Below are 18,570 nucleotides of genomic sequence, written 5' to 3' on the forward strand. Positions count from 1 at the left end.
GAAACTTGTCTCATAACAGACAGAGACTAAAACATTTGCACTATAAAGAGCAAATTCCCATAAGCAATCCTGGATTAAGCTACATAAAATCAAGGAGAAGAATAAAGACTGAAAATTCAGAAATCTCTGCACAGGCAGAGGAGAGAAGTAGTCAGGGAGAAATAAACAATCTTGCCGCATGTTTAGCTCTTCACATGCCTTCTCTGTTTCTTGTCAAGTGCTCCTATACCAGGAAGATCTCTGTACTCATAAACATACCTCTGACCATAGCTTATCTTCTTCTCATTCAGACTTCCTTGAGCTCAGAGTTAAATTTCTCTAGAAGAAAGTTTACAGGCCACTAGATCTCCCTCACATTATCTACCATTTGTGGACAGCTGTTTTTTTGTAAGAGCATATTATTAGTAGGTTACCAAACTAAAGAAAGCAAAAAAGAAGGCTGAAAACCAGTAATTTCCTGAAATCTCATTTAAAAACTCAATGTGTTTTAAACAAGCTACAAAACAGGGTGAAGTCTAAGCTGTAAGTCAACCAGAAACAAGCTTCAGGCTTCAACACCATGTGTCAGTCAATCCTGGGAAGATCAGCTTTCTCAAATATTGCTTTTGGCCCACCAGAGTTTTACTGCATTTAGGGTATTAATTGCCATAATTAATCAATAAACCAGTTTCCTGAAACAGCAGCCTAACTGCTTATTTTGTGATGTTCTTGTTTACCCCTAAGATGGACATTTCTTATATGGGAAGCCTCACTGAGCCCCTCCTCACCAAGCAAGTTTGCTTTCAAAATCAGCCTCTATCAAATAATGTTCTTGCAGCTTTTATGCCTAAATGAAGATGTCAACAGTGTCTGTGTCCAGTGTCCACCCCCATTATCTTCTTATAAATAAACCACTGCCACACCACACCCCTGACAGTCAGTAACCCTTCCAAGCATGGCTGTCAGTGGAAGTGGCACTGGCTGCACTGACAAGAAACACACCACGGACACAAACAGTGGACTGGAACTAATGGTGGCTTTTTTCACACCCCCGGGTATTTGGATGGTTGGACAGTCAGAGCCAGGGAAAAAGCAGTGCCTAAGAGCAGTGCAGAGGCTACAGGGAACTAGGAATACACCAAAGGGTAAGTGCAGCCGTACAAAGATAGTACCTGCTTGAACATATCTGCATCCCTCAGACTTTTAACATTTAAATGGAGAGTATTTCTCAAATACTTGCTGCTCCTAAGACTAAGAGGAACTGCATATCAGAGAGCTTCGGAGCCCTCAGTCATGTGAGCAGTTTCTTCCAACTGAATTAAAATTCTCCAGGACACAGCTCAGGATAAGTTGTGAAGAAACCCACTCCCTCTCCTCCCAACTTTTATTTTTTAGGCCATGCTGAATGCTATGGACAAATACAATCAATTTAAATGCCCAGAAATGCCTTCCAAGTCTCTAGGCTAGACTTTACAGAAACAGCTTTTACTTTATTCCCTCAAAATAGAAGCTGACAGCATATGGGTATTTTGTAATATAGGGAATATAATGAAACAGACTTAAAAATGGACTGACTGAATAGAACCCACACAAATTACAGCTGCTGGCAGAAAGCAAGCATGCTGTGTAGGCACAGAAAATTTTTCATCTCATAATATCATTAGCCTAAGGAGTAGAATATTCCTTTGCTTCTGCTATAAAGTGGTTTCATTTAAGTCCAGACCAACTATTTAGGAGATCAAGTCCATCTTTCCTATGACTCTTGGCACTTCAAGCAGTGCTTGATTTGCTTCTTTAAATATCTTTGTTTTAAAGCTTTATTAATTTCACAGAATCACTGTATATCATGCCAAATAACTGACTTCTGTGACATTTTACACCTGAGTGATGAATCAAGTTCCCTTTAAGAAGAGAGGGCTTAGGTATATCATAGCTTTATTGTAACAGGTTATTATTCTGATGCTTTTAATGCTCTGAGATTGTCAATAATAGATGTAACTCCCAGCAGAGTTTTGCTTTTTTCTTCTACCATCATTCAAGAGTCCTATATAGAAACAGAATTTATTTTTCTGACACAGATATAAACAGGCTGATCTCAATACATTGAAAAACCATCTGTAATTAGGCTGTGATTAAGGAGTCAATATGTCATGGCTACCTTTTAAGAAACTTATTGTCAGTTGAGTGAGATACAAACCATGATCATTCTAAACACCCAAAAGAAATGTGGGGGTTTTGAGCCTGTTTTTAAAGTGCAGAAGCTATCTATATATTGACACATACATTAATGAGTACAAACCCAAATATTTTCAGAGACTTAAGAGAAAATTTCTGCTTCATTTCTTTCATGCAAAGTTAAGATAGAAAAATATGATTTTTTTAATGCTAAGTTAGGATAGAACAATCTGAATCTTGTGCAAAGTTTGATTCTGAATGTGCTGAACTTCATATAAATACAGCACTCAATTCTAAGTGTGCAGCTTCATAGCTCAGCAAGATTGCTTTGCTCTTAGTGACAGTGGAAAACAATGGATAAATGTCACACTGTACCAAAACTCTCAGGTTTCAGTTTTAAGACAGTGCTCTGCCAATTTCTAAATTACATTAGAACAATCCACAGAGGTATTTGAAGAAGGAAATAAGGAAAACCAGAATGAAACTGGGCATATGGCAAATAGAACCAAAAACGGTCATGCCAAATCATTAAGACAATGAACTTCTGGTATCTCCTCTGTACTGCAGAGGTAGCCTGGAGTGAATGTTCATCCTTACATTAAGTTTCACAATCATGAATTGGGTAGGGGACATTCAAAAAAAATTAAGAAAGTTTCAGTAAAACCTTATAAAACATCCTTTAAGACCTTCTATAAACTCCCCCAGTACACACCCAGATGCCTTTCACCTGCTGCCCCAGTGTAAAAAACTCAGTGGAAGGCATGCAAACCTCACCAGAAAGTCTGGGCCCTTGGTCACAGTGTCGTTCTAAGATAGAAGGAAGTCTGAAACCTACTTGCCTCCTTTTTGTTCTCCAATCCTGAAATGTCAGCAGAATTTATGAAGGAAACATTACTTAATAAAGAAAGACTTGCTTCTTTTCAAACTTTTATGGAAATGGCATTGCAAAACACGTCTAGCATCCAGCCATGAACAATGAGTTCAAAGTCAAATAACCGTAGTGTGCAGCAGAATTTACACTTACAAAGCCTTCAAGTTCTTCCAGATCAGTAGCATTGCAGGAAAGACCCTCATATGGAACTTCAGGAACTAATTCAAAATAATTCACAGGCGTTTGGATCCGATCTGAGTTACTTTGGCGTGAACTTCTACTTATCCCAGTGGGCACCTGGTGAAAGGCCTTGTGGTGGGACAGCAGCTTCCCCGGGGCACACAGGGAGCTGTGCCCTCAGCAGAAAAGGCACCACAGCAAACACCACCTTCAGTAGTCCCCTGCTGCCCTTAGGTCTCCCTCAAAATCACAGGGCTTCAATGACAGACAGCAGAAACTCAACCAAAGGTGATGCTGCTTTTGTCCTCTCAAGACGCTGCTCTGTTCCCAGAAAAGGTAGTTTACATTTTGTCCAGCTCCCGTTTGCAGACAGATCAGCATTTTCTAAGTACATCTGCCACAACTTTGCCATGACTGGAAAGCATCAAACCTACACCACTCACTCCCCTAAAAGATGTTCTTAACAAACTGAGTTATTTGCTTTCAGAGTGACCTGAAATTGACTGAAATTGAAGCATTTTGTTTAGATTTTCTCCAAATAAATCAAAATATTTCAGCATAAGCAGAGGGGTTCCCACGTGACAATTTGATTTTAATGGCATTTCCTTTTTCATTGTAGATAAACTGGCAGAAGGTTGCAAATAAAATATAAATTTCACAATCACTGGAAGTGTAAAAGCTGCCTGGATAATTGGCTTGGTTATTCTTATTTTAAGAAACAATACTGAGAAATGGGAACTCAAGTCTAAAAATTAACAATGCATGTAAGAAAACAACAAAAATACTGCTCTTTTCAATAATGCAAATATGAGGTAATGAATACATGCAACTAAAAGGAATAGAAACTGCTACTTCAGCAACACATACTGCATATGAGACAGAGGGCTTAGGTTAAGCTTGGTTCCAAAATTCTGGCCTATCATGAGCCTACATAAGGGACAAAAGTAATATATCAATAGGCAACACCATTTCTCCAAACTCAACCACAAGAAACAGAGAAATGGAGTGGCAGCCCTGACTATGATCTTGCCAAGATACATCAAAAGGCCTCTTGGGGACGTTGAGGGTTTCCCTGATCCTCCCAGTAAAAAAAACAAAACAAACAAACAAACAAAAAAAAAGTCAAACAAAAAAAAAAAACAAAAAAAAAAAAAACCCAAAAAACAAATAAGAAGTGGCATAGGTGACATCAACTCAAGACATAATAACTTTCAAGCCTGCAACAGAGGCACGAATATTTTATGTTACACTCATATGTTAGCACCTTGGGCATCTTCTGGCATAACTTGTTTTTCACTCATGTTTTGTCTGAAATAAATTCTATTTAATCTTTTCATAGAGATAACAGGAATTTAAAGCCTAATGTTTGTTTTTAAGTACTTTTGATAGCACTAAATTCCAGAGGCTTTTCTCTGGAACATGGCTTTTCCTTGAGGCACTTGCTGGCAGAAGGCAATGTCAAGTATACCTGCAGGCACTTAATGCAGGGTGCTGGCAGGCATTCTGCTACCAATCCAGCTGACTACAATACCTCCCAAGACTAGGTGCACCTTCCTCTGCAATACTTGCTTGCAATTTTGTTCCCCTGCCAACTTGCTAAAAACCATCCAGAGCTAATCAAATGTTTTTGTTTGGTTTTGGCTGCTTCCTTATCAAAACTTTACAAAACTTTAATTTCAGCCTCATGAGCCCTGCAGCTGTAAATTAATTGAATAAAATTTACAAATATTATGCACTGATAAAGCACTTCCGAGACTTTTCCCTATTCAGTTGACTTAGCTGTTTGGCATGACAGTTTTGCTTGACATGAGTTCAGAGCCTCTGGAAACCTTCCTAATCCCACTCTCCAGGCCTTGTGCCTATTCATGGAACCATGTTAACCCAACTCCAGAAAATTAATAAATCTCAAATGGTTTTAAGCCCTCGGAAACATCCCTTGGTACACATTCTACATTCTTTATATTGCAGGCATCTTGTTGCACAGAGTAACTGTTACTTGACAGACCTAAAAAGAAAACAGTCTAGTCCCCAAAGTTATTAACATTTAATAAAACATCTCATTTAAAATTATTGTGGGTTGAAGCATACTTTTATTTACTACAGTCATTCTGACATCATCCGTTTATATTTCAGTGCAATATCTCTGTATCAGTGTTCAAACTAAATATTTTCAATGGATGGATCAATCACAGGATGACTTCTTTTATCCTAAAGAACAAAAAATCTCTGCTGTCCTCATAGCAATCCATAAAACCCCTCATCCTCACCATTTCAGCTAAGATTTCTGATCAGACCACAAAGCACACCTGTTGTGAGACACAGCATGCTGGTTACAAATTAAGAGGATTTCTTACATTCTGTGCCGAAGTAGGAGTAAAAACTATACATATTTCATGAAATATTAGCCTGCACGATAAAGGAGTTTTCTTATATTTTTATCTGTTTCGTGTTTTGAAAGCAACTGTTAGGCAATAATCTGTAGGGACTACAATAGTCTTTAAGCTTAAAATGAAATTGAAAGTCCAAGCAACACCTCTGCATCATATTTATTAGAGCTCACAGGCAAAGCACATGGAAGTAAATATCCAGGCTGTAAATAAGTTGTTACATAAAGGCGTGAATTAAAATGAAAGTCGATTTTGACCTATAATATATATAGAAATAACTCAATGAAGTTTTGATGGGGATTAATTAATACAAATAACTTTATCTCATCCCAAGATTCCTTTCATTTCTATTTGTGCAGGCAATTAACTATAAATAACATGATGCTAAAATGATGCCAAAGCCCAGAAATACTACTCTTTTAAGTAGTCAAAAAGTTTGTGAAAAGTATCAGGTGCTTAAGGAAGGGAGGACCAGTTGTTCCCAATACTGATATACTGAAAGGAAGTTTCATAAAACCTTCATGCATGCAACAAAAGAATGTAATTCAAAACAAAGTACATAACATAAATAAAATATTGGAATCTATTCAGCCATATGAGAAATGGAGAGAATACAAAATGTTGTTCATGTTTTGGCAGACTAATCATTTTAACAGAATCAGACCATCATTTGCATCAGGCCCCTAAATCTACAGATGTGATGATGTCATGAAACTACGAGAAAAATGTGTAAATATAATTTAGAAGTCAGATCTGAGCTATTGAATGACACAAAGAAACATGAAAGAACAATGTTTTTTTAGATCATCTTACTCATAATTCAGTCGAGCACTACAACTGGATAATATTTCATGGGCAATATTTAAACAATAAAAACCAAAATAAATTGGGACCAAAAGAAAAAGCATTTTCAAAGGCATAGAGTCCTTTCAGTACCCTTTTCCCACACCAGGAAAACAGAATTTGGGCACATTACTACCATTTTTCCCTTGAAAAGCTCCCACATGAATCAGCTGTGCCCTTAAGACCAAGTATTTGAAATGCCTTCGACTAATTTTAGGAAGGAAAAATATTCTAATATACACTTAGAGTAATTGTTACAATAACACCCTTGGTGGGACTGACCACATGGGACAAACAGTGTCACTGAACAAGGGACACCAGTGCCAGGGAGGAATACTGCACCAGTGTTACTCAGCTGACCCTGGGAAAAATAAAGCAAGCCTCACCAAATAAAGAGAAAAGAACAAGAAAAAATAATTGAAAACAAGGCAATTTTCAAAATCCAGTATTAAGTCAACTTGATGTACAAACCCCAACTTTTTAGCTGTTCCTTCTAGTAGAAAGATATTAACCATGTGCCTAGTATTCATTTATATAATAATCTTTATCTATCATGGCACAGTCAAGTAGCTAAATCAGTCGTAGCCAACACATACTGCATTAAGGAAGCCGAAACATGCGTTTCTTCCTCTTGATAGTCATAGGGGAAAATGTTAGGTAATCCCAGAAATTTTTGCCTCTAATATTATTTACTTAATATTACTGCAATTTCTGGAAGTATAACTTTTAGGGGATGAAGGTATTTTATACAAAGACTATCAATATTGTAGGCACAACACTATGGAAGCCAGGGTAGTCTAGGTAATGATAAATCCTAAAACCTCAATGTGAATTATATCTGGAGCACAGTGAGGAGTCATAAGCAGCAAAACAGGTTTTTAAAAGCTAATGGTTTTGAGCTTGTGTTTTGCTGTGAACCAATCATTTAACAAGGGTTCTGCTCCATTGAATATAATCTCGGCATCATTTGAAGAGCAATACTATTCATTCTCTCATCAGCCAGGCACGCAATCTTAATTCTTCACACCAAGTTTTGATATCAAGATAGGCAAATTTATGTAACACTTGAACTAAAGAGCAAGAGCTCTGTTGTCATGTCCATGTGAGTACTGGGGAAAATACTGAGGCAGGCTATACATTTCATGTATCATCTCCTTCCAAGTCACTTGACTTATACTCAAAAATCCTGCCAAACCAATCTCTTACACCTAATATCACGGTCAGTATACCATGCTATATTAGCTGGTTGGAAGGTTCTGTTGCTCATTTGTCAAGATGCTTAGGAATTAAGGGATGAATCTCTTTCTGCTTTTCTATTAGTGATACTGGTAAACTCAGAATATGCTGGAAGAAAGGAGCTCCAAACCAGATAAATTGTATGGTTGCTTTAATACACATATATAAATAGCAGAAAGGACTGCAAGCCTAAGAATTCTTAAAGCCTGTGAGAGATGCAGAAGACCTCTGTTAAGTCAGTTAACAGCTAATATATTCATGGTTTGGGTTTTTTTAATCAAGACTGTTTTTTAAATATAGTGATGGTCCTACATAATTAACATGAAACTCAGGGCAACACTAAAGCTCGCAAAATAGAGGGATATGGGAAATAAGCAACAGATATCCCCCTTCATCAGAATAAATTAATTTTTAAAGAAATGTGATTTAAAAAGTTAAATAGTAGAACTTATAAGGTACATGGTTTTGCCCACTATGAAAACTATCAGACCATAATAATTGTATTTTTTCAATACACGTTCTTATCTAAGTTTTCTCAGGTTTTTTATCTACTGTTTGTAATTTACAACATATGATTGCCCCTTTGCAAAAGAGCAATGATTTGGAGGAATTTGCCATAGGTAACAAGCTTTTTTGGAAGAGAAAATAATTCTTCTTATTTTCCCCTAGTTTCTTTTTATTCACAACATGTGCACAAACTGAAATAATATACAGAGGATGCTGCAAACAGTTGCCAAACCACGCAGGGACAATTCCAACAGCAACCCAGATGAAATCACTTTGTCCAGGCAGGTGGTCAGAAACTACTCTTTCAGCTTGTGATATTTCATTCCAACTCAGCAAAGTGCCTTCCTGCACCATTTGCACTACCTTCACCTGACCCTGCACCAAAGACATGTCCCAATAGGAACACTAACTTTAAACACAGCAGGCACTTTCCTTTCTCCCTGTTCCAGTTTTGCTCCCTTGTTCTGAGGACAGAATGTATAACATAGGGCTAGAATGGCACATTTTAAAAACATTTCAGAAGATAATGATGCAGTTGTAAAGCTGAGACCTTGCTCTTCAAGTACAGTCTTAAATGTGATAAGCCAAATGAGTTAGAAAGACAATCCCCCTGTGTTGCTCTGAGGGAAGACTAAGAGGGGAGCTGGTGATTCAGGAGCACGTATAGACACAGGGATTCTGGTAGAAAATGAGCAGTGATGACTGCATAACTCATGGGTGAGAGTCTGAAAGCTTTTCAGATGATCAGAAAGTGAGCAGTGTACTGATAAGAGTGCAGAATTTCATCTAAGGATGGATAGTTTCTCTCTAAATTATTTGGAGAGCAATGCACCAAAATTGCTATATTTAAATGGATGCCTTTGGAGGCATTTCCCAGATGAAATAGAGACATAAAGCATTTAATTCACATAAGTATGGCAGAGGTAAAATTACACTAAACCTGAAGACCAGGTTAAAAAAAAAAAAGAAAAAGAAGAAAGAAAATAAATTAAGATGGCTTATTTTTTCAGCTGTCTGAAGAGAAGAACAAATGAAAGAGAAAACAGATAAATATACTTAAAGCAGCACGGTAAGTTCTGAGTACTTCCAGTCATGCAACTCAATCTGTGCTCTGACCTTCAGAGGGTGAGCACCAATTCCCCAGCCTCACCTCTGCACCATTAGAAATTACATTGCAGATACCTAATATGTGTTTTAGGCCATCCAAGCATCACAGAGAGATCTGGCCTTCAAAGAGTGAAAAAATAACATTCACTTCGGATTTTAAAATGACTTATCAGTGAAATAAAGACAGAGACAGTTTAAAATAACTAAACCAGAAATGAGATCTGTCTTTGCAATGACTAGGGAGCAAGGGGACAGATTGCCTATATCCATCCCAAAGTGTCTTCATCCATTCCACAATAGACTATATGCAAAGCTAGGATCATCAACAGTGCCATTCAGTTAAAAACCAAGCAAGAAAAGCAAGATACTCTTAGATAACTGTAAATACTGCCTGAGGGTTTGCGTATGCAAGGATCGAGGCCTTTTGCAATTCTGCTGACGGATTATCACCCATTTAATTATTGAGGTCTGTACAAATTATGGAAAGACATGCAAATGTAATTAGGAGGGCTAGTCTTTTAATGAACTAACAAGAAGTGCTATAGGTAGTTAGACACTTAATCATTGCTACCAGCAACACTAGAAGCTTTCTCATTAAAAAGTTAGTTTGCGAAGACAATTTTTTTCAGGTGATGAAAAATGCATGTAGAAACCTAATACAAGTTAAATTATGATTTCTGCTCATTCTAAGGTCTCCTATTATGCCAGAAAAATTGTAAGCAGTGCTCTGCTTCATTAGTCCCTTGGATGTGAGGGTAGCATAAAGTCATGGCTTCACACCTATACACAGGAACAGGCAGAGTGGTGTACTATGAATTAACTCAAAGGGCCAGGCAAAACCACACTAGAGTCCACAAAAAAAGAAAAGCCCACATGAGACAAGACAAATGTCCCTCTTCCAAAGTTCAAGCTGTAGTCAAACAGATGAAAATGTTACTTTTCATACAGCCCAATCACGAACTGGAGTATTCACCATGTTAAACCTTGCTAGAGCATGTAAAATTAAATTAATTGGACTGTAGAGGTACCGCCCCAATTCTTTGGGACTTTATTCACTCGAGGCTGCACACCTGTGTTTACTTCAGAGTCTTAGAAAGGACGCCCCAATACCTCTCCTGGGTTTCTGCATAACAAAAAAGTTTGGGAGAAAACTTTCTTGAGAGCAAGGGCTTAATGGCAGCTGTGTGATAGGAACTAAACTGTTCCCATCAGACCACAACAGGAGTTAACAAGAACCAGGGAGTGTGTTACAGGCTGTACAATGACACTGGTTTCATACAACTCTTTGAACAATCATTCTTTTTTTTTTTTTTCTGGTAAGACAAAGGTGTTGGAATCATCAAATCATTCTGCAACAATGTTAGTGAAGGAAACCCAACCTTGTCTCAGCACATTAATAGGTTCAAATAAACAAAGCTGAATGATATTTCCAAAACATAATTGACATAACTGTGGAATTCCACTGTTGAAATACAAGGAATTAGATAGTATATGTAATCTCAGGCTATTGATTTGTTACCTGTACATTTAACTAGATCATGACAAGGCTAAAGGCCACTGTGAACCTGATGATGTTAGGATCTAGCATACTGCAGAACAAAAGGTTAGTTGAATTTAGACATCTTATCTCCGTCTAGAGGAATTTAGTTTAATCATCTAACTTCTGAAACCCGCCCCAACCCCATGTATATTATTGATTTAACAACTTACAGAGTTCTCAGTAAAATCATAATTGGAACTAAATTTTGATACTTAAATGAAACAAAAGAGAGAAAAGACAGCTCTTAAAATAGAAAAACTCTTAAGTATCCCTTTACTACTAATGTTATATATATGGTGGGCCAACTACTTGCAGGAAATGACAGGTATTAAAAATACATTTTAAGCCTACATTGTGTCCGACAGAATTTGAAATTCCTAAGTTGTTAAAACATGTAATTTTATTTGCTAGTAATCCATAAATTAACCATGGCTTTAAAAGTCTGCCTTAGGTAATCACAAGTACTAACATGACATCATTTGCAATAAAAATCCTGCATTATCGTGAACTTACTAACCTATTTTTAAAAAGTGCAAATCCTAGCAGTATGGATGTTAATGGCAAAAGGTCTATTAATTTAACATCATCAAGGTTTGACCCAGTACTTTTCTAGATCCAGAAATGCTAAATATAATATAAATTCTGAGACTCTGGAAGGACTCTAAAACCAACTTGACTATAGTAAAAGGCAGTTTTCAGTGACAAATTCAAATTAGAATCTCTTAGGAAAACTAAATAGAAAGAAGAAAAGCATATATTTGTCTTTTTTACATAATTAGAACCTATAAATTGAAAACAGAATTGAAAATGAGAGCAGAAAATAAAGGCAATGATTAAATATTCACTGCATGCAAAGAGCGGCCCTTTGAATAAAGCTTTTATACAGCAGCTGAGCTGATATCCTGTACTAAATTATGTTGTTGTTATTCATAAGTGGTTCTGACAAGAGTCAAATAGATGCAACAAAATAACGTAGCATCATCAAATTTAAAAACAATAGGAATAATAATAAAAAAACTTGGTAATTAATAAAGCTCCACAGAAAGAGAAAAACGCAAACAAAAGTGGGGGAATATCCCAGTGTAGCTGAGAAGAAGTTTGAAACTACCATGTACTGAACTTGCCACGCTGACACACGGATCCAGTTACCACACCCACAGTTACCACACCCACAGACTATGTTAGCCTTAAGTCATGGCAGCCGGCACCAGCTCAGCTGTGGCGAAGGAAGACAAGTGTAATCTGAGCAGGGACATTCCCAGTTTGAGCCTGGGGCAATGTAACTGCCCACAGAGTACCCGAAGGGTGACCATACCTTGGAAGTGGTGTAAGGTGCACCCAAGACGTGGCTAAACCTAACCCAGAAGACAAGCTACCTTCCACTAGGGACCCTTCAGACTGCAATGAGGGCATGGAAAAACTGCCTACATGCCATAGGCAAAATGACAGACTTCTAGCTTCTTCATCAACTGTAAACCTCATGAAGTATTCCCTTGAACTGTTTCCATTACAGAGCAGTAACTGATGTCCAGAAACTACGTTAGATGCCTCTAATCAACTGATACAATCGTTATGTCTATTCTACTAATGATGCCTCAGATCGAACCCTCATAGCACCTCAAAAAGATAAGGAAAGAAATGGGAAATTGTTGCCAGGGAACACAGGATTAATTCAGAGCAGCTTGAACATACACTTACACAGCAGTACTGGCTGCCTCTCACATAAGGAAAAAGAGAAGGTTCAACCTGAAAATATCCTTTGGAAGAAGAATCAGAAAAATTCCCCAGTAAATAAGATTTTAACATATGCAGGTAAAAAATTGATTCAGTTCCCCATAGTAATTACAGTAATATACATATGACCCTTGCTTGTATTTATATAATTAAAAAAAAAAAAAACCAAAACAACACTTTCAAGGGCAAAACAGAAGTACTTTGAATCTTTCTTGGTAAAGAAATATAGAAATACTTGCTCAGAATCAAGCAGAAAGATCTTTTCCAGTTAGATAAAAAAGCCACTGGAGTGACTGTTATCAAGAGGATTGCTTTCTATTGTTCATTTCCAGGCAGTGAAATCTGTGGCTAATGTGGCTGCCCCACAACAGCTGCTAATGGTCTAGAGACACTGTTTGATATTCTGGTTTCCAGCACTGCATTGCAATACTGAGAGAAGTACAGGTAAAAGCAGGACACTGCCAGGCAAACACACCTGCACAACCCCTATAAACTATCCAGTGCAGGCACACATTAAGGACATTTACTTTTGAGGTTAATAAAACTTGTTTTACAGTACACCATAGTCAGTAAAGGAAATTATTACCAATGACATTGGAAATGGAGTGCCTTTTGTACTTAGTAATACTTTTCACAGTTTAAGTCACGACCTAAAGCCCTAAGATTTTAACAGACCATCAAGTGCCTTTTTAATAGCCTTTATAATCAGTCCTGTGGGAGCAGAAAAGATTCAAATTGTAAAGGGCACGCAGCATTGGGCATGTGCATTCATAAATGTGTTTTACCCAATTTTGCATTCTCCAATTTCTCAAGATTGAAATAAATCAAGAGTTGGACTCAGAATAAAAAACACTGTACCTGTATAATATTAGGAAGCCTCATAGCTGTCCCTTCATATCCCTTTACCTCGCCAGAGCCAAAAGGAGGTTGGGAAGTATGAAGCACAGAGGTTGTAGAAATATTAAGAAGAAGCACAAAGGCGCTCCAGTAATGCCACAGGTAAACTAGGGCAAGCTCTGGATTGAAAAGTAGTATATATACATGAGGGAACAAAGCAGCAGGGCAAATTGTTTCCATGTTTCAAATCCATTAGGCTGCTATCATGTTCCCTAGTGGCAAGTTTTGAATCTCTAGGTCATTAAACATTTCCTCACAGGTCAGACTCACAGTGCTCATGGAGGCAGAGCTGCCCTCTCTCCTGCCAAATGGGTTGATCTCGGTCTCAGTACCTGGTGTTACATTCACAACACACTGATGTAGCAGGTGGTGACTTCAGACCTCACACTATATCTGGGTTACCAGCAGGAGGCAGAGCTTTTGCTCCCTGCCCACATGTAGGCTTGGCCTTGATGGAGCTGGCTGAGGCTGCAGCTGCCACGGTTATTTCACAGTGCTGTGACAAAGGTGCTGGATGTGACAAGGATCGCTATTGTGGCTGTGACAAGAATCCCTGCAGCTGTGACAAAGATCACTGCGGTGTCCTGCTGCAGGGATGCTGGCAGAATCCACAGTGAAGCTCAGCGACACTTGCTCTATAATCCCTATGACACACACATCTACCCAGAAGGAGGTTTTCTAGCAAATCTAGAAGACTCAGAGGATCAGGGATTTCCCTTTGAGGTCCAGCAGCTAACTCCTCTAAGTTGAGTTACAACCCCGCCATGCTTGGATTGCCAAAGTAAAAACATTAACGAGGTTAAAGTTGTTCTGGTAGAAGAAGGACAACAAGATTTATTGTTTAATTTCAGGAGGGCTTGTTTCCATGAGGTCAACATGGGTCTAGGGCTATTGTCATTGACCAAGTCCACCAGCAGACAAATTTGCTGCTGCTCCAGCTGGATCCCTACAAATCTATGCAGCCTGATGGGATTCATCCAAGAATTCTCAAAAAGCAGTTGATATCATCACAAAACCTGTCTCGATGATTTTTGAGTGAGTGGTCTTAGGAATCCAGAGAGGTCCAGCTGACTGGAAGCTGACAAATGTTGTCCCAGTTTTCAAGAAAGGCAAGGAGGAGGACCCTGGAACCTACAGGTCTGTCAGTCTCACTTCAGTGCCTGGTAAAGTTGTGGAGATCATTCTGGGAGGTACTGAAAAACACCTGAAAGACAACACAGTCATTGGTCCCAGCCAGCATGGCTTCATGAGAGGAAAGTCCTGCTTGTTGAACCTGATTTCCTTCTACGACAGGGCAACCCACCCAGTTATCAAGGAAAGCCAGTAGATGTAATGTTTTTGGACTTCAGCAAAACTTTGGACATTGTCTCTCACAGAATCCTTCTGGACAAAATGTCCAGCACACAGCTGGATAAACACATCATGCAGTGGGTGAGAGACTGGCTCATGGGTCGGGTGCAGAGGGTTACAGTGAATGGGGTGACATCAGACTGGGGACCTGCCACTAGTGGGGTTCCACAGGGCTCCATCCTCAGCCCTGTGCTCTTCAGCATCTTCATAAATGACTTGGATGCACAACTGGAAGGGACACAGAACAAGCTGACAGACGATACAAAACTGGGAGGAGCTGTTGACTCCTGTGAAGGCAGGGAGGCCCTGCAGAGAGACATCGACAAACCAGAGGGCTGGGCAATCACCAACCATACAAAGTTCCACAAGGGAAAGTGGCGGATTCTGCACCTGGAATGGGAAAGTTCTGGATGTACGGACAGACTGGGGAATGAGATGAAAGATATTGAGCTATTAGAGAGCATCCCAAAGCAGGCCAACAAAGATGATGAAGGGCCTAGAGAGGAAGGCATATGAGGACCAGCCAAGGTCACTGGGTCTGTTCAGCCTGGAGGAGACTGAGGGGAGACCTCATCACAGTCTACAGCTTCCTTGTGAGAAGAGGAGGGGCAGGCACTGATCTCTTCTCTGTGGTGACCAGTGATAGGATCTGAGATAATGGCCTGAAGCTGTGTGAGAGAAGGTATAAATTGGATATTAGGAAAAGGTTCTTCACCCAGAGGGTGGCTGGGCACTGGAACAGGCTCCCCAGGGAAGTGGTCACAGCACCAATCCCGACAGAGTTCAAGAAGCGTATGGGCAATGCACTTTGGCACATGGTGTGAGGTGTCCTGTGTAGGGCCAGAAGTTGAACTCGATGATCTTTGTGGGTTCCTTCCAACTTGGCATATTCTGTGCTTCTGTGTGATTTATCAAAAAAAAAATGGTTCACTCTAATGAGGTATCAAGTTGGTCTCTTTTTAAGGCCAAGGTCTTGCCCCACTAGCTAAACTAGTCCCTGATATTTTGTGGAGAGTCTGTAACAGAGATCACAGATCTGCTTTTTACTTAAAAAACATGACTTCCATTATATGCATCTATTTTCAGAGGCTTACCACAATTAGTTAGTGATGACAAATACTGGTATTTGGAACACAAGAGAGCAATATTCAAAAGAAGCTAGTTTGTTTTGCATTTTTTGGCTCATAGGGAGTCAACAAACTTTTAGCTGAATGTAGTATTCCTGTATTGAATTAGAAGTGTATAAAGCAAAACAGAAATTACCAAACCAAATAATAACGTGACGTAACTATATATGGTTTCAATTTTAGGATATCAGTCAAACTAGCCAATCCATAAAGTAAGCCCTTTCAGCAGCCTAAAATAAAAAGAAACTGCTGTGACACTGACAGCAGTGTCACAAGGCTTTGGGTATGAAAACAGCCCATCAACTCTTCAGCTACCTGCACATGCCAAGGGAATTCACCTGTATTTTCACCCTAGCACTCAAGGCAGCAGCTGTGACCACAAACTTTCAGGTGAAGGAGGGCTGAGTCTATCTCTTGCCCATGCAAAGGTTAACAGAGCAAATATCTTCCTGTTTTTATTGCTCCTCCCGCTTGCTCCCCTTCTCTTCATTTGAAGTTTTGCTGTCAAGAACCTGTCATCATCAGAGCCCACTTGCCACTTGTTTTCCTCAATGGAGTTGTGTAGCTCTAAGGAGCTGTAGGCAAAGGTATCACTGCAAGAAATTGTTTAAACTGAATGCTGCTTTCTTGAATAAATAATGCTCCATTCTACTTCCTTCGCAAAAGCAAGGTGGGAGGTTACATCTTCTTTAAAAAAACCCCCACAACAATCTACAATCTAAACTAACACAATTCTGTTGATTTCGAGAGCCAGGCAAGGCACAATATGTCCTTTGGGTTTCACAAGTTTGCCATGTACAATGAAACCAGATTCTCTGAAGGATAATTCCTGCCATCTCATTCACCTTGTGGTCGTTCACCATGACAAAATTGTAGCATTGGGCTTTTCTTTTAAAAAAACCACACAAACAAAATTAATAAAGTACTGGATGGCAACCACACTGAGTATTCAAATTATGTAGGTATAAATTATAATTCAATTTTTAACATGATCCTGTAGGACTAGTCCTGAATTTTTACTTTTGTGAAGAAACCTGGGTTGTAATTTTCTTCACATTCTTTAACATTATTCTAGAGCCTTATACATAGTCTCCATTACTGTGTCTTGATCTATCAGCAGCAAACAAGTGCTTATGCAGTACGCTGTATTTCTTGGAGAGTCTTCTAAAAGTGCTTTCCTTGCTTAGTCTGTATTCATGTTAATTTGAAGATAACACATGAAGAAATCCAGAGAAATTTAAGGGGGAAGTGAACCAGATTTTTTCATTATTCTTATGAGGTCAAGGGAAGACCATGACCTTTAAATGAAATAAAAGTAGACTCACACTACAAAATCCAGCCCTGCATAGAAGCTTTTCTTCAGCTAAGTTTACTGGACTGAGATATTAACCTGAGTCAAATCATGTCTTTCCCACAAGACTAAAAGCTGCCTTAAATGTTCCGATGGACCCAGTGATCACTAGGGGGAGTAAACATGGGACTTTCAATGAGCTCCGTTCATAAGGTATTTCAGAAAGCCTCAAAAGCCCTGTGAATTTCTGTGGATTCCCCTTCCCTCTGGTTCCATTAACATGCTCCTGATGTTCAGCAACTATTTTTTTTTTTTTTTGCTTACAAAGCACCAGTTCTTAACTTATAAAAATAACACTTTATTTCAGAATAATTGCAGCATCCATCATCTAGCCCATAAACTGAGAGCTGAAGTCACTTGGTCATTTAGTTAATGGGTTCAAATAATGAGAGTTAAACAACAAAAAAACCACACCAAAACAACAAATACATTAGATTAAAGTAACTTTTCATGTTTTGCCTGAGTTTTCTTCCCTAACTTAAATTAACATTTGCAAATACAAAGAGTCTGGCTTGGGGCTAGCATTCAAAAAAAAAAAAAAAAAAAAGAAGATGTGTTCCTTCTTTTCCCAGTACCAAATCCTACTAGAGCACATTTTTATTGTGGAACAGAAATTCAGCAAGTGTCCCTTATTTGCACTAAAATTGTCAAATAGTACCTGAAATAATAAAAATTTCACAAATATGTGGAAACTATTTAAGATGTCTAATAAAGATTTTGGAAGACCAGTTATGATGATTTCTCCCCACAGAAGAGACTTAGAGTCTAACCTGAAAATATCTTCTTAACACACATCACACTGCTTTGTCACAAACCAAACATTTCTTGTTCAAAAGCGCAATAAACTGTATCTAAAACTGTAGATAGAGTGTTCATGTTAGTCAGTGAAATAAAGAGAACAGAAAATGGTGTACTCAGAAGAAAAAAACAGTATTACAAAATTTTCTACATCAACCTAAATATATCTCCACCATCTCTGCATAAGAATAAAATACCAACTTCTGCTTTACTATTGAGTTTTCCTTCTCCTTAGAAGAGTAGGAATAAAATGTTAACTTAAAATGGAGGGGTTTTTCCTGAAGGCATTGCTCAGTATCTTAGGAGGCTGTCAAAATAAAAATAACAGGATGGACTTTATCAGTAGGCTTTTATAGACGAACCTCCACTCAGATAGGAAGTCAACAGACTCAGCAAACTTTCAGGCAGCTCTGAGCTAGGCAGAGTGGCTGACAGGATAAGTGCCAGAGCCCCAGTCCAGAAGACTTCAATAAATTTGGGGGTTAACT

At 38.6% G+C, this 18,570-nt stretch overlaps 1 protein-coding gene across 11 annotated transcripts in view; it reads right to left on the minus strand.

Moving 5' to 3' along the window:
* SMYD3 (SET and MYND domain containing 3) overlaps window positions 1–18,570 on the minus strand; it is a 399,187-nt gene that overhangs the window by 155,318 nt on the left and 225,299 nt on the right. The window contains exon 1 of one of the 11 annotated variants that reach the window (XM_069009939.1): window positions 13,727–13,745. The exons of 8 other annotated variants lie outside the window; for them this stretch is intronic. In XM_069009939.1, coding sequence (XP_068866040.1) covers window positions 13,727–13,735 — 9 coding nt within the window. In that variant the 5' untranslated portion in view covers window positions 13,736–13,745. Of the gene's footprint in view, window positions 1–11,933; window positions 11,953–13,417; window positions 13,446–13,726; window positions 13,746–18,570 lie in introns of those variants that run through there. 2 more of the 11 variants (XM_069009938.1, XM_069009941.1) reach the window with 2 other exon arrangements.

The sequence above is a fragment of the Aphelocoma coerulescens genome, chromosome 3 (genome assembly GCF_041296385.1).
Source record: "Aphelocoma coerulescens isolate FSJ_1873_10779 chromosome 3, UR_Acoe_1.0, whole genome shotgun sequence".
Taxonomy (NCBI): domain Eukaryota; kingdom Metazoa; phylum Chordata; class Aves; order Passeriformes; family Corvidae; genus Aphelocoma; species Aphelocoma coerulescens.